General features: G+C 43.1%; 2 protein-coding genes and 1 non-coding gene across 9 annotated transcripts; 1 reads left to right on the top strand and 2 right to left on the bottom strand.

Annotated features, from left to right (window-relative positions):
• Nucleotides 1–2,798: 2,798 nt before the first annotated feature.
• On the top strand, nucleotides 2,799–2,871 carry trnar-ccg (transfer RNA arginine (anticodon CCG)). The gene has a single exon. It is a non-coding gene; the product is annotated as a tRNA-Arg (tRNA).
• Nucleotides 2,872–6,670: 3,799 nt separating this feature from the next.
• On the bottom strand, nucleotides 6,671–9,719 carry lpar5a (lysophosphatidic acid receptor 5a). The gene has a single exon (XM_027030608.3). It carries the CDS (start codon nucleotides 9,163–9,165, stop codon nucleotides 8,089–8,091), a length of 1,077 nt encoding a protein of 358 aa, XP_026886409.1. The 5' UTR covers nucleotides 9,166–9,719; the 3' UTR covers nucleotides 6,671–8,088.
• Nucleotides 9,720–10,845: 1,126 nt separating this feature from the next.
• LOC113590462 (G-protein coupled receptor 55) lies at nucleotides 10,846–15,512 on the bottom strand. 7 transcript variants are annotated; one of them, XM_035528429.2, is made up of 5 exons: nucleotides 15,471–15,512; nucleotides 15,193–15,241; nucleotides 15,014–15,105; nucleotides 13,241–13,338; nucleotides 10,846–12,612 (listed from the first exon to the last, which is right to left on the bottom strand). In XM_035528429.2, exon 5 carries the CDS (start codon nucleotides 12,603–12,605, stop codon nucleotides 11,676–11,678), a length of 930 nt encoding a protein of 309 aa, XP_035384322.1. In that variant the 5' UTR covers nucleotides 12,606–12,612; nucleotides 13,241–13,338; nucleotides 15,014–15,105; nucleotides 15,193–15,241; nucleotides 15,471–15,512; the 3' UTR covers nucleotides 10,846–11,675. The 7 variants fall into 7 exon arrangements, with proteins under 7 accessions (XP_035384322.1, XP_081579845.1, XP_081579846.1 ...); XM_081723719.1 differs by having other exon boundaries at nucleotides 13,241–13,314; XM_081723720.1 differs by having other exon boundaries at nucleotides 13,241–13,297.
• Nucleotides 15,513–16,308: the final 796 nt, after the last annotated feature.

The following is a 16,308-nucleotide window of genomic DNA, read 5'->3' as shown; positions in this document are numbered from 1 at the left end:
TGCTATGCCCAGGGGCAGCCCAGGTCACATAGCACATGTGCTTACACTGACAGAGCACCAACACCACTGTTCCTGTTACTTTCACTCTCAGTCAAGAATGATACCATGGGTCAAGCCCGAGCACAACCACTCAGCATTGGAAATCTCTCATGGAGAGGCAGCTGAGTGGGATGACATCCCCAGCAATCTGAGACACAGATGAAAAGAGACCAGGTAGTTCCTCCAAAATGCCTCCAGGCACCTCATGATCGTTCCTGCTCTCTCTGCCAACAAGCTTGCCCTGAACCTCACTTGAGTCTAGTGACAATACCAGGTATGATATGCATTGGATGGGAATTATCTCACTCTTCACTGTGTATTAAAACTCGAAATGCAGTTCCATCAGACATTAATGTGTGCTCCCTCATAGTGCCTTCTGACTGAGCTGCAATAAGCCAGTAGTTTATGAACAGTGAGGAGGAGGAGGTACAGCTGTCTCTGTACACTTCGTAGACACCCTCACACTGAGGTGGAGGCAGAATGGGAGATCCTTATATTCATATATCACCCCGATGAAGGTAAAGCTAAGGAACCTCCTGTTTACACTGATGTGAAAATCAGATCGTTTGATGTAAACCAATCGCCTGGATATACAAATCTCAGCAAGTGAGCACTCTGAACTTTTGTAAAATTATTCAGAGCATGGAATTCTAGAATGGGCCACAGCACCTGGGTGCCCTTTTTTGGGGTAACAACATTCTGGCTCTGGTTGTGTTTGGATGGAACCACCCTTATAACTCCTTCCTCCAGCAACAAAGAAATGTCCTCCTGCAGCACATGGGCTAATGCTCCACGCACTCGGGAATGAATAATCTATTTGAACTGTGGGGGATGTGGGGCGAACTGCAGCCCGTAACCGTACTGCACTGTTTTAGTGCCCAGCATGATGCGACGCAGGTTCTCCAGTTGCCTGTCCATGGAGCATTGGTGCCCTCCTGTGGTTGCGGAGCGAAAGGACCAGATGGAGAACTGCTGGGTGAGAGCCCTAGAGCAGGGGACAGATTGCCCCCCACCATGAAGACTTCCTCAGGCAGATTCTTCTCTGTACCTGTGAGGGTGGTTGGGGGGGGGCGGCTGAGCTGCTGGGGGCCTGTCTGGCCCTGGGGCATCCTGGACAAAGCAGCATGACTCTCTGGGCTCCAATGAGACCTGCCAGACCTGGCTGTAGCTAAGGTTGCTCGAGACCAGGTGGCCAACTGCCTGCACCAACTGTCTGCGCTAGATAGGGGCAGGGGGCTGAGGGATCGGGCTGTGTTTTTCCTTGGCAAGCGCAGCCACGGGGCTTCATTGTCCTTCTCCTTCTCTTCACACCTCTTCGGTATGAGCTTTAGAGCAGGGCCAAAAATGACCTGTGGCACAACCGGTGCAAACATGCTCTCCCTGTCTGAGAGGTGTGCCAGGTTACGCCACTGACTTGTCTGCCGAATGACCACAGTGGGCAAGGCATTCCGTGCAATCTGGACCACACATCTCTGGAGGCAGAGGGAGTGATCACACAGATTTCTTCCACTGCTCCTGAACCTGGTCAACTCTTCCTGCAGTGCACCTGGCAGGCTGTAAGCACAGAAATGGTGTTAAAAGCCATAATTGACAGTGCTACTGCACTGTCATGTTAGACTGAAATCCACCTTGGAGGGCAGAGTGGAGTTTGAGGCTGTTGAGCAGACCCTCCTTGAGTGGGTGTTTTGCCAGTGAAAGGTTTGTCTTTCTATGACACTGCAACCTCCCTCAGGAGTTCAGGGAATGTAGCAATTGGCGGGGATGGGGAGTCCTCAAAGTCATCATCTTCCTCAGAGAGGAGGAATTCCAAGACACCCCACCACACTCATCCTCCACATGCACCTCCTCCTCTACTACTTCAAGTAGACAGGACAGAGGGGATTTGTACTAAATCTATTTTAAACATGGCCACCTCAGTTTGGGGTAGACACTCTGTAGAGTACGAACAGGTTTGTTTGAGGACTAGAAAGCAATTTGACTCTTCATCTCCCATGAGCAGTACTTCATATATAAATATTGTTTGCTACTTTATGGTGGTAAAAATAATACATTTTAATTACTTCACACAGCCAAAAACAGAAACGTGTCATGTTGAGAATGTTTAGGGTTTGCCTTTCACTGTTGTGCCCCACAGTGACATCTAGTCTTTCAAAACCTGGGCGTGACATTTTGACATCCCCTCATTGGACATACACTCAGAGGAAGTATACTTCCTCTCTTGTCAACAATGTTGGAAATGGTGGTAACCTTATATACAGACATTACAGACGGATAAGTTCTATTTGATCATTTTTCATTTAGAGTTCATTATGCTTATTAGGTGAACAGGATTCTTTATGTTTGCCTGTGCAATATGTGACAATGTGGTGATATTTTTATGCATTTGTTCTGACAATGGGCTCACATAAGGACTTATTTTTTGGCTGTTTTGTCACAGATGAGAAACCTTTGAACGAGGCCAGTTGAAAACGCTGATGAGTGGGTAAAACTACTTGCAAGTGTTGTCACAGATGTCACGTGCTGCGCAGATGATCAGTCAGCACTTCCATAACAGCAGAAACAGCATCTCACCGATTACAAAAGCAAATGTGGTTGTTCCACTTGGTCTAGGAGAAAAAGTTCTGCTTCTCCTAACTTTTACTGCAACCTTAAGTCGCCAAAGATCTGGCGCACCACTGTAATGTTACCAAATGTTCTTTTTTTGTGGCTACATATATATTTTGGCCTTCCAAGTCACAAGGGCGTGTCCATAAGATGCAAGCCCAGTGGCCTAATGGATAAGGCATCAGCCTCCGGAGCTGGGGATTGTGGGTTCAAGTCCCACCTGGGTTGTATGCTGATTAGTGTTGGTCTGCACACAGTGTAGTGGTCATTTATGGTCTATTCTGAATTCTCTCCCAAGTATGGTCCAGATGTCCATCAGTTAGTGACCCCACTAATCTGGAATTGCATCCTTATGTAGCGTGGTGGCTCATTGGTCAAGGATTTATAATCTGAAGGTTGTGGGTTCAAGATGCCACTGTTGGTTTCCTGAGCAAGGCCCCCTCAATTGTTCAGTCATAATTGTAAGTTGCTTTGAATAAGTGTCAGCAAAATGCTGTATATATGGATAGCTTTAAATGTCTGTTGCATTAACTTTTTTCTGTTGTAACTTCTGCATTTTGCCCAAAATAATGGGTGTGTGTATGTGTGGGTGTGTTCCTTGTGTTGGAGGCAGTATTGTTTTGCTTGTTTGTAACTGCCTGGAACAAAGATCTTGTGCTATGCATCTCACAGATGTGTCAGTTTTGATAGGTATTATGCTTGTAGAACATTCTGGAACAACCCTAATCTTATCTTAATTTCATTTATGAACAACTCTTGATATTAAATATTTAGAAAAACCTTCATCAGAGTTGTACATGATCACATCTGATCATTTAATGAGCACGCACAGATTTCCTCGACAGTTTTGCTATTCATGAGTTTCATCTCAGGTGTATTTGTGAGATCAAATTTACTCTGTAGTGAGCGTAATATGGCAAACAGATCCTTGAGTTCTGCTGTTGTTTTTCTACGATTTGATTTCACCACACGTTTAAGTGATCACCGATCACGATCATTCAAGATTTTTTTCTGACCACATTCCTTCCTCAAAGATGATATTTCCGCATTGCCCTTGCACTTTTTAATAATGTATTGGACAGTTCTTAATCTGATTTTAGTAGTTTCAGCAATCTCCTTAGATGTTTCTCTCTCTTTCTCTCTCTCTCTCTCTCTCTCTCTCTCTCTATATATATATATATATATATATATAGAGAGAGAGAGAGAGAGAGGGATATATATATATATATATATAGAGAGAGAGAGAGAGAGAGAGAGAGAGGGAGGGAGGAAGGGAGAGAGAGAGAGAGGGAGGGAGAGAGAGAGCGAGGGAGGGAGGGAGAGAGAGAGAGAGAGAAAGTACATTTACACATGTAGCCCTATATATATATATATATATATAGAGAGAGAGAGAGAGAGAGAGAGAGAGAGGGATGGAGGGAGAGAGAGAGAGAGAGAGAGAGAGAGGGAGAGAGAGGGATGGAGGGAGGGAGAGAGAGAGAGAGAGGGATGGAGGGAGGGAGGGAGAGAGAGAGAGAGAAAGTACATTTACACATGTAGCCCTATATATATATATATATATATATATATATATATATAGAGAGAGAGAGAGAGAGAGAGAGAGAGAGAGAGAGAGAGAGAGAGAGAGGGATGGAGGGAGAGAGAGAGAGAGAGAGAGAGGGAGGGAGAGAGAGAGAGAGAAAGTACATTTACACATGTAGCCCTACTGTTATAAAGTCTGATATTGTGTAAAAAAGAAACATGTGAAAGGAAGGAAATATACTGAAAAGTTTCCTGTGTGTAATGATTTTTATCTGCGAAGCTCCATTACACACCACTGCTTATTCTGCTCCTTCACCAGGATCCTCTCACAGTTCTGTTATTCTTTATTTCCTTCAAACGTTTGCTTGCACTCAGGCTAACGCCTTTAAAAAAAAAAAACAACTCAGCAGTTTCTGAGCGATAAAGGTATTAACCAAAGTTGCCAGTACTGTTTTGATGAATTCAGGACATCACAGAAACACTTGGCTCAGTGCTAATGTGCTAACCAACTCATATCCTACTTTAGTGAGTGTGATAGGAACTTGTGCATGCAGCAGGTTCTTGAAACCAACGAATGTTATCTATTGGCTAAAGAATATTTCCACTTGATGTCCAAGCCCTAGCAACAAGAAAGGTTTAAAAAAGACAGATGATCCAGAACACGTTCTTCAGTAAACTCTGCTTCTGGACTGCATGTATTTCTGGTGGGCGGTGTTGACTACTTTTAACAATCTCAGAAACTGAACACAAGAACTTCACAGTTCAGTAAGGAACCAGTGGACACTCCTTTACAGTATCACACAGAGACCATAGTGTGATCAATTATGCATACTGGTAGTTGGTCAGTGTCCTTCGTTTGTGTTTCAGTCTTCGTGTCCTCTGATAACCACTTCCTTTCTGCTCTTTCACTCAGTGGTTATTGCCGTAACAAGGATCTTTACACACGATTGAGACAGACTCGGCTGTGGTTTGAGTGAGGATACATGTCATTAGCCTACCAAAACTTCCTGCATTTCTGCTTCTCTTCTACAGCGTTTATCAAGCTTGCAGAATGTCGAAGAGACAAAGACGTGGATAAAGTCCCCATAAACTACCGGTAGTATGGTGGGATGCTGAATCTGGAACGCTGGAACAGTAGAGTGTTTGATGTTGCTCATGGCGTCAGTGCTATGGGAGGTTTTTGCTAGTCAAATCCCGGTGTTTACCGGCTAACAGGAACCCTACAGAAGCAGACCTGTGCCGAGTGGTTGGAGCGGAGCTGAAAACACTGAGCCTCCCACGGAGAGGAGGGAACCGAGCTGAGAAAAGGGCCGAGAGAAAGCTTCTGCCACGCGCCACTTCCTGAACCAGAAGTGCACAGGCAGGACCCTCTGGGGGTTTCTAGAAGCCGCCCACACAGTTTCACCATCACGTGTGGCCTTTGTGCTTCTGCTGCGCTCATTGTTATCTGCTGCACCATATCTGGTCCATGCAGTTATTGTCTACTGTGTGCAGTGCTGGTAGTCTTTTTGAAACGCAGGTCGCTACAGTGTCCAGCATGCGGGGATGTGAGTGCACGCCATTTCATACAGTTTGGCTAATCTCAACCGATCCTTTTAGACACAATATCGTCTCTACTTTAGCCATAACAATGGGTGAAATAAAGGTTCACAGAGCTGGGGCTCCTCCGTGGGACTGTGTGCATACTGAGGCATCTTGTCCCATCTACCTTCTATGTGGCAGCTGTTGGACCTTCTGGTTACCCCTACCTTATTCTAAGAGACAGTGTTTTGCAATAGGGTTTCACTATGAGTCATGTGGTATAATGGCAAGCTTAACCTGCTGATTAAAATGCTAAAATCTTCCCTTCAGTAGCCCACAGATTAGATAAAAAAGACAAAAAGATAGACTAGCAGTCAGTGGATTCATCGCATAAAAATCAAATAACATAATTCATGAAACCTAGAAAGTTCATGCATGTTGACATAACATACCATGAATGTGGTTAATACAACAAACCACCTCAGAACTGACTCTACCTTGTGTAATCTTATCCCACATGTGCTTTAGCTTGTATATCCGCAACTACAGGCTGATGGTGGGTGTAGCTGCAACTACAGGCTGTGATAGAGGGTGTAGCCGCAATTACAGGCTGTGACGGTGGGTGTAGCCACAACTACAGGCTGTGATACAGGGTGTAGCTGCTTCTACAGGCGTGATACAGGGTGTAGCTGCTTCTACAGGTGTGATACAGGGTGTAGCTGTAACCACAGACTGTGACAGTGGGTGGAGCCTCTATTGCAGGCTGTAGTTTTGGTTAGTTGTAGTTGCTACTTCATATGTTTGCAGTGGGTGTATTTGCTAGCTGCCAGTGAGATGACTTCCTCTTCTTTGAGGCTTGTATGTATTGAATTCCCTTCTGAATTTGTTTGGGTTTTTTTGGTTTTTGGTTTGGGAGGAAACCCAACAGAAAAGATGTACACTGCTGTACAGTGCTGTTGTTGCTAAAATGGTGGAAACAAGTAGCAACAAGTAAAAATCATTTATTGAAGAATATATAAAATCAAGATGAAGTGTGTGTTTTGTTACACTATAAACACTCGGTATGAGAACACTGTACAATAACTGCATGGCGAAGTGGTGGTTTGGAACGTAAGCGGTGCTGCTTCTCAATTTTAACCCTAAAAAACTTAAATGTTTAAGCTGAGGTTGTTTGAGGGCAAAATGAAACCCCTTGTATATTAGACAAATGGCACCAACATGAGCAGTATGCACTTCTCAGCAGTTTATCAAAGCCACATGGTGGTTTCCCTCAATAACACATAGGTCTGTTAGGCTACATTTTGTTTACTAGTACACACAGTATCTTTGTAATGCTCAAAACTGTGCAAGCAAATTAACAACAATAATAACCAAACTTCACAGCAACTCAGAAATTCAGACTATAGACTAATTCACAGACTGGCTGCTATCCCAGTATCATAACTAGTACCAGTCCCAGTACTCTTTACCAGTGCCAGACTGCCTGGTGGCACAGTGCAGTGCAATAGCTCAGCGAGACGTGGAGGTGTTTGTTACCGAGGAAGATCCTTGTGTACTACTGTCCTGCATAAACACGTATACACTGTGACCCTTGACCCTGGAGGATTTTTCTACTAGCCTATTAAAAGGATTGATGGGGTCACAGTCAGGGGATCTATGAGGAACTATATTATTCAATATTAGAAATCTGTGTTCTCATCTCTGTCTACTCTGCTGGTAAATAACAACAAAAAAGGAGAAATCCAGGTAAGCGAAACAGTACTGCATACTTAGACCACCAAAATGTACTGCACAGTTTTACAAGGTACACAACACACTGGGTACATAAGAAAGCACTTTAGAATAAGAATGCATATGTTTACACTTATTTTCCTACAAATAAGAATGCATATGTTTACACTTATTTTCCTACAAATAAGAATGCATATGTTTACACTTATTTTCCTACAAATGCATGTTACAGGCTCAATGTGACAGAAACACTGTGCCTTTGCACAAAGTGCAATAAACCCCTGAACTCCACTCTATTTGGGGGGTTTAAGACGCAAATGAATTTTTTTTTTTTAATTGTTAACACTACAAATAAAAAGTAAAATGTTGACAATAGATTCACATTACTTGATCTACTTACGTAACCTGCCAGGCTCAGACTCACAAAGTGCATGTTTCACAATTTTCCTGCTGCAAAACACATGCACACAGGTCAGGAAGGATTTAAGTATGATTAATTTACCCGAGGTTTTCCAGATGAACACTGCGGGAAAAGTGTGACACATGAAGCTCCCTGGAGCGGGAACATGAACGTCCTGAGCGCGCACAGCTCTGGAATAGACAAGTGCATGACATCCTGTTGAATTCCAAACCTTTCAAACCTCCTGTGCTGGTAAAAGGCAGTGTTTTTAGTCACTGAAGGAGTGCTCTCAAGGACACAGAGAAATATATAGGGGACGATCCCTGCTCTCTCGTCTCCGCTGTTTCTGTTTTCCTCTGCAGGGTCTTGGCGCTGAAGTAGTAAATGAGTGGATCCAAGCAGCTGTTGGTGCTTGCCAAGCACATGGTGATGGTCTGCACGTCGAAGAAGTTGTAGCCCAGGTAGTGCAGCTTGTGGAGGCCGTAAAGGATGAAGGCAGCGTGGAAAGGTATGAAGCAGATGGCGTAGATCAGCAGGTTGGACATGAAGAGCCACACCATCTTGTGCCTGTTCATGCCGCGCTGGGAGGGGGTTGTGAGGGATGATGCTGTGGCTCTCAGCTGCCGCACTACGGCCACCGTGCAGCCCAGGATGATGGCGAAGGGCAGGACGATTCCCACTGCCGTCACGGCACACAGGATGTTGAAGCCAAAACGCCAGTTTTCGTCCGAGTAGTGCTCGAAGCAGCGGGACACATTGCACTCCTTATCTGTGCTGGCCTTGTGGTTGAGGGCTACAGGTATGGCCAGCGCGGTGATGGCAAGCCACACTGCCCCGCAAGCAACCCAGGCTGCAGGCAGCGTGCGAAGCGCCCGGGAGCGGAGCGGGTACACCACGGCAAGCATCCGGTCCATGCTGATCAGTGTGATGAAGAGAGAACTGGAGTAGAGGTTGACGGTGAACATGGTCCCTGGAACCATGCAGGCAAAGTCTCCCAGCGTCCAGCTGCCCGTGGTGAAGTAGGTGATGCGCAGAGGAAGCGAGAGGGTGAAGAGTAAGTCAGACAGGGCCAGGTTGGCCATGTACACCACGGGCACGGACCTGTGCAGACCCAGCCGGCATACGAACATCCACAGGGCAACGGCATTGAGGGGCAAGCCCACGACCAGCACCAGACTGTAGGTGATCCTGAAGAGAGGGTACCTGAAGTGGGTCAGGTTGCAGTCGCCACTGGCCGCTTTCAGATGTGCACCCAGAGACGCGTTCATCTGCTGTGGAGCTCGAAGGCGAGACCGAGAGAAGAGGAGAAACGCGCCGCGTGGAGGCGAGACAGAGGAGAGGAGGGACATGTCATGTGGAGACAAGCAAATGTGGTTGTGGTTCTCGTTATGCCTGCCTCTGTGTTTCACAGGTGCAGGAAACAGGAGGAGGCAACACCCGTCATTCGCTGAGTAAAGACTGACAGAAAACTGCTGAAAGTGGAGCAGACTAGGTCATCTGAGCACACATGCTTGAATGCACCAAATAACTCTTGCGTTTTGGTCATCTTTAAAAAGGAGGTTTTTTTGTGTAAGGTAAAACAAAAAGGAACGATAAATATTAGTCAGTGTAGATTTAGCACAGAAGTTGTTTATATTCTAAACACTGCCGCACTGCTTCTCCTGCGAGCTTTTGTCTACTCACAGCCCGCCTCAGATCGAGGTCTGCACGTACAGTGTGTGGTAACTGCCTTTGCTTTCGCGTTCAGAATACAGAAAGAGCCATGATGCAATGGCGCCATCTCCTGGCCAAAGCTAACTTATTCTGAAAGAATTCTGAAACTATACTCAGGGTATACAAATATGGTTAAAAGATGAAGACTTTGCTATTTGGCTTGTGTGTGTGTGTGTGTGTGTGTGTGTGTGTGTGTGTGTGTGTGTGTGTGTGTGTGTGTGTGTGTGCGCGCGCAAAAAACAATAAACATATTAATGTGTAACTGGTGGATATTTCGGCTGTAGCATTGCACAATAAACTTTACATATTATTAAATTGATAGAAAATATATACAGTTTAAGAGTCAATGCTGGGGAAAACAGCAACCATTACAGGTGACACTCTCTCTCTCCCTCCCTCCCTCTCTCTCTCTCTCTCTCTCTCTCTCTCTCTCTCTATATATATATATATATATATATATATAGACATTATATTATAAACACTGCAGCATTGGTTCTCCTGCGAGCTTGCTGTGTGCCACCTCAGGGAGGCGCTGTAGAGTGTAGTGCCTCCTGTTAGAGGTGTGCATGGTGTGCTTTGCTGGAAACTTCACCTCTGTTTGCACTGCTTGACTAAGATCCACCGCAGTTTTCACACCAGCGCACCCACGTCTGTCAGCCAAGCAAATGTGTTCCTGTGAGCTGCCCGCCCCACCGCGCCTCTGTCACAGTTCTATTATGTAACCTGGCACTTACATTCCTGGCCTGCTTGACTCCAGAGGGAGAGGTGAGAAAAAAAACAAACAGATTGCATCAGATAAGCATCCTTTAATATTTAACACGAATAATGTTTTAATGAACATCTCAAAAATATTCGTTCATATATTCTACTTTGTATTTACAATTATTCTTTCATTCTAGTTAGAATAGACTCTATCTGGTCCAATACCCACCTTGCAATCCACAATGCATTGCACTGTGAAAAGGTCTTATATAAGAATAAATTATAGGAAATTATAAACTACATTTATCTGGACAATAAGTGTTTGTTTGCATGCACAATACTGCAAAACATATAAATAAACAATGATAAAATAAAGCAAAATTAAAACATAACTTTTGTATATGTGTTTGTGTGAGTTTTCCAAGAAGTCATACACAATGGTATTTTGTTATATGGTTAGAAAACAGGTTTAATTTCCAAATCTGCAGTAAAGGATTCACTAGCATCTTTAAACATTATTAAAGAGTTATACACTATGAAACACAGGTGTGTGGAGTCCCACCCTAAACACAAGTGTGGGGGGCCACTTGGACAGTTTTCTTTTAAGTACACACACACACACACACACACACACACACACACACACACACACACACACAAAACCCCACTATCATGATAAATATTGTCACTGTGCAGCTAAGAATTTAAACAAATCAGTTATCAACCCTTTGACAGCAACCCTGTTCTTATATTTTATTTATTAATTTTATTTATTTGTATTATGTGCATATAATGATTTCTAATGCAAAATTAAATCCAGTTACTCTCTGGCACACTGGTTCAAAGGAGTTTATGTAAGGTGCATGTCATCAGCTACCATGCAGTTCAGCAATATTTACTGAATTTAACATATTTCATCACCACCCGTATAATGCTATATTTTAATGCCAAAATATTATTCTTTGGGAAAAAAACACAGAAAAATAAAAAAACATTAAACATTTTGGAGTGCTAGGAGACATTAATGACAAAGAAGCTCAACTTAAGCCACTGTGCCCTTGTAGCCCTGTTGAGCACAACTATGAAAGGCAGAGTGAGGAGTAACACACCACATGAGACAGAGTGAAACCGGCGGCACCCTGCCAGGCCCCCGCCACTCACCAGTGGCAGTGCCAACCTCAGCTTCCACTCTTCACCTGAGATGGGCTCTTAGCTGCAACAATCCTGGCTGGCTGAAGAGGCGCAGAAGAGCAGATCTCTCCGGCGCTGCGTCTCACACGTGGCTCACGCCGAGACATCAGCGATAAAAAGAAACAACTTCTGTGGATAAGAACTGTGGCCTTTTGACAGCTCATCTCAGGAGTTCCTCCACACTCCCATCGCGTGAGAAGAGACAGCAGCAGTCTGCTGTGGTTACTCAGCTCACAAGCAAAACCCGCCTTCCTTACGCCTCTGATGTGCTCACGCTTGTCACTCTTCTGATGGACATTCTGATGGCGCTGCTGCTTGACCGCACCTCCTTGGCCACGAAGTAGTAGCACACAGCGTCCAAGCAGCAGGTCACATTGGACAGGCACAGAGCCACCTGCACGAACAGGGAAATGTACTGCTGCATGGCACAGTGGGTGATGGTCTTACTACGAACCAGGTACTGCAGGAAGATGGCCACATGACTCGGAGTAAAGGGTACCAGAAACGCGCACATGCTGCTGTAGATGATGCGTACACCGGCCCGTCGCTCAGGGGAGCTCCGCGCCTTCGTGTCGCGCAGCGCCTTCACGCTCTGCACCGAGCAGACCACCAGCACCAGGGCAGGCAGCAGGAAGCCGAACACCTCCAGGCTGGCGATGATGGCCAGCTGCCAGCCCTTCTCGGAGAAGCCATGAAAGCAGCGGAAGTCTTCCTTGACCTCTGTGCGGAAGGTGTAGACAGGGGAGATAGCCAGCACGATGAACACCCAGATGGCTGCACACACCACGCGGGCGGCGGTCCTGGAGCGCATTCGCTTGGCGTGGAACGGGTGGCATATGGCGATGTAGCGGTCGATGGAGATGCACATGATGGTATAGATGCTCCCGTACATGCCCATGAAGTACAGGCTCTCCAGGAACGAGCAGAAGACCTTCTTGTTGAGGGACCATTTGTTGCTCCCGGCATGCATCTTAAAGGGAAGCGGCAGCAGCAGAAGAAGGTCCATCATGGTCAGGTTGGTCATGTAGATGGAGGACTCGGTCCACTTCTTCAGCACCACGCAGAAGACCAGGAGCGCCATGACGTTCAGGAGCAAGCCAAATACAAAGATAGGCACGTAAATCACCAGCTCCAAGGGCTTCATGATGGCTTCGATCTCCGTGAACGAACAGCTGTTATTCATGATGACACTGATGGGAAAACAAGCAGAACACTTTCATTCAAGGCTCAAAACCTGCTTACTAAAAGGCTTTACTCTGTTTTTCACTCAGTGTGTGTTTCCTTCTCTCGCCCAGCCGACGCATATGCTTGGTATCAGTAATTATTAGAGTCGGCTGAACAGCTGTGTGTGAAAGAGTGGCTTTCAGACAACATATAATGAAATAAAGCACGGGCTGTGTATGAGATTGGCCAGCCAAGGAAGATGGTCACCCTCTTGGGTCTTGGTGCTCCCAAAGTTTCTGCGCTAACTCTACCCATGTTGCATTTCCTTGGCCGCTGTCACCGTTTGGCTTGCACATTAGATATCCAAACCCAAACATTTGTAAAAGCCGCATTTGTGCCAATGCTTACTGCTAGATAAAAGTGCACTTAAAAGTGCTATAAATTTGTCTTTAACATTTTACATCAGCATTTAACTTTGCTGTACAATCTGACACTGGCAGAACATGAAAATTGTCATAGAATAACAAAACAGCTGCTGTAGCTTCTGAGATTACGACTACAGCGATATGACATACATGTAAAATCATTTATTAATTTTTTGTATTGGTGTAGTTTTAATCTCTACAAAAGCATGGCAATGATTGTAATTCTTACTGGGGAGCAGAGATTACTGTCTGGCCTCTGTCACTGTGTTTCTCCTCAGCCGTGCTTCTGTAGGACCAACTCAACTGCTCAGTGAGCAAACCATGTTACTTCAGTCAAACCAAGAATCAGAACAGCACAGAAATGTTAGAATATCATATCAGAAGTCGGGTTTTAAACGCAATAGCCACAGCAGGCCTGCTGAAACATCCTAACACAAGCCCTCTGACGTGTCAGGCTGTCATAAAAGATAAAAAAGGACATTTTTAAAAAGTAAGAATTAAAAAACCTTTGAAATCATTATTTAAATTATTCAAAATATCAGTGTCCATTACATCTTTTAAAAAAAGAATATGTGAATTTTTATCTTTCTACTGCTGCTTTTGTCCTGTAATGAGTAACTTGCAGCTATAAAACAAGGGTTTATAATTACTAATGTGTTGTACAGAAACAAAGCTATTTAAAGGAAAAGACAGCAGATGTTCATATAAATAATATAATATATTAATAATATAATAAATATAAAATAATATTAATATTTTGTGTCTTTCCTTAGCAGTTTAAATCTGTTCTTGCCCTCCCTAGCATTATATAGCCTAGTTCATCTATAGAGTCTTGTCTTAAAAGTGCATTACATATGTATAAAATATTTTAGTCTGTTTACATGTATTCTTGTAATGTACTGAAGTAAAACACAAATAATTTATCAGATTTCTCACCTCTGAGAATTTTATTAATTTAAATACATATACAAAATCTGTGTGCAATCTTTTTAACTTTAACTGTAGTGGATTACAGCTAGTTATTTTTATTTGTTTGTATTTACAGTTATTGATTTGATTTGTTTGTATTTACAGTTATCGATTAGCTTTTTGTTTATAAACATTTCTTTTATTTAATTTTCAACTAATTTCTTACCTGTAGTTCACATACTTCTACAGAAATGTATTCAACACTACTAATTTAGCATTAATGATTTTTTGAGGACAGAGGCGAAAGGAATGCAGTCATTGCTGGTGAGAATGCGATTAGTGAATATACTCGTCTTCCTGTAGACCCAGTAGACCCACCCACACAAGCACACGGGCACGTAAATCAGGGGTCGTACCACAAAGCAGATTTAAATCACACACAGCCTACGAGATGTTATGAGCAGCCTGAACACAGAAGCCTGAGTTTTGCGCCTAGACAATGGAGACGAACCGACGAGCTTGTACTGTTCAAATAAATCGTTACAGTGGTTACTCACGCACTGGTTATCTATGAACTGGTTACCGTCTCCGGAGTCTCACTCTATAACCACTGCCTTCCTCTTGCCATGCACACATGCTACAGTTTCATTTCTCATATATACTATTTGTTTTGCATCTTACAGATCATAAAACAATTTAGGATTCGTTGTAATTATTTCATTTAAAAAAACAAAAACGAAAAAAACGAGAAAAAAGTTATTTATAAAAGAGTCACTTTCTTTCGAGATTTTACATTCATTTCTTTTTTTAAGGACCTTGCCACAATTGCATCATAGTCGCATTCGGGATTTTCGGCAAAAATGAAACTGACAAGAAATAGACAGAGAAAATCTGAAAAAGTTCAACCAAAGAGCAGCATTGGTGGATCTTGTTGCACACGGCTGGTGCCATGATTCAGGCTTTGCAACTACGAAAGATGCGACCTCTTTCGGCTTTTAAACTGCCCCATCCAAGGGCTTAAAAGACGCTTTCTGTTGTGCAGAAGCGTGCCCGACGCACGTTAGCTCGCGCGAGGCCCGCTTCTTGTACTTACATGTCTTGTTTACATGTTTGTGCTGAAGGTTCCTTAAAACTGCTCCAGTCAACTGCCACACGCCAGGTACTCTGAGATGTTTGAATGCAATCCTGCAAATATTTACACGTTTCAAAACTGTCCTACAACTTGATGGTTACATATGTTTTAATTTTGTAAATATTCTGAATTACGTTTACCTAGTTTTTGTATGTTAAACAGGTAACAATGCATCTGTAATCTTTGGGTCTAATTACGTTGTTTGTGAGAATAGAGAAAAAAAATTCACAGCATTAGAAAACGTCTGTGGTAACTGTTTTTTTTTTATAGAAATAACTTTAGAAACTAAAACAGGAACAATAATTATTCAACCAAACCTACACATTTACATTTAATTTATATATATATATATATATATATATATATATATATATATATATATATATATATATATATATATATAAAATGGTGCACTTACCAAAATGATTGCACTGGGATGTAAGTGTCTCTCACTGCCTTCAACGCAGACTGTGGCGTCAGATAAAAAACCTTCTTCTTTTAACCACATCCTTTAACAGAAACCTGTCAATGTCATCCCTGTCTGCGCAACATGTAGTGACTTGATTACATCTCTCTCTTTATGAAAACGAGAGTTTTGTCAATAATGTACAGCATAAAATTAAACTGAAATGTTTCATTTCCAATCAATTCTCATTATAAACAAAATAGCTGATTGCAATTAGTTTGAGTGGCAGGTAGTTGATGAGTCATTACTTTTAATGAACAGAAAGCTAATTAATACATTTAATCAATACATATTCGTTAAGTGACTATTACAGTTATGGCAAAAAAAAATAAAAATAAAATGTAACATCTTAAAGAATGACTAGAGTCATTTAATGGCATGAGGATATATTTGCCTGTGAATAGGTGATGAGTATGGACTGGGTGAAAACAGTTTTCAAGCACAGTTTTAACCTCAGTGCTGTCAGCTGGGTATCAGAACTCCCTTACATACAGTCATGCAATGAAAATATGTCAAAGAGTATACTGTAGAGACATGGTCTTATTTAGCATTAACTTCCCCACTCACTATTGTTGTATCCAACTAATGACATTTTAGCTCTAGTTTAAATGCCCCCATTCAACACTAAGTCTCATTAAACAAATAATGAATTTTGAAACATCCACTGTACAACCCAAGTGAACACTCCACTGAACAATGTGAGCTCGCCAGTTCTGCATTTTGTTGGGAAGCTAGCACACTGAGGTGTTCAGCATAGTCTTTACATTTGATTCGGTTAATGAGGCATAAC

Source organism: Electrophorus electricus, chromosome 11 (assembly GCF_041902795.1).
Source record: "Electrophorus electricus isolate QZ-2024a chromosome 11, ASM4190279v1, whole genome shotgun sequence".
Lineage (NCBI taxonomy): Eukaryota > Metazoa > Chordata > Actinopteri > Gymnotiformes > Gymnotidae > Electrophorus > Electrophorus electricus.
Note: the sequence above shows the minus strand (reverse complement) of the source record. Positions and strands in the feature narration are given on the sequence as shown.

Coding starts and splice junctions, on each gene's coding strand:
- lpar5a (XM_027030608.3), bottom strand. CDS start 9,165: ATGTCCCTCCTCTCCTCTGTCTCGCCTCCACGCGGCGCGTTTCTCCTC.
- LOC113590462 (XM_081723718.1), bottom strand. CDS start 12,605: ATGAATAACAGCTGTTCGTTCACGGAGATCGAAGCCATCATGAAGCCC.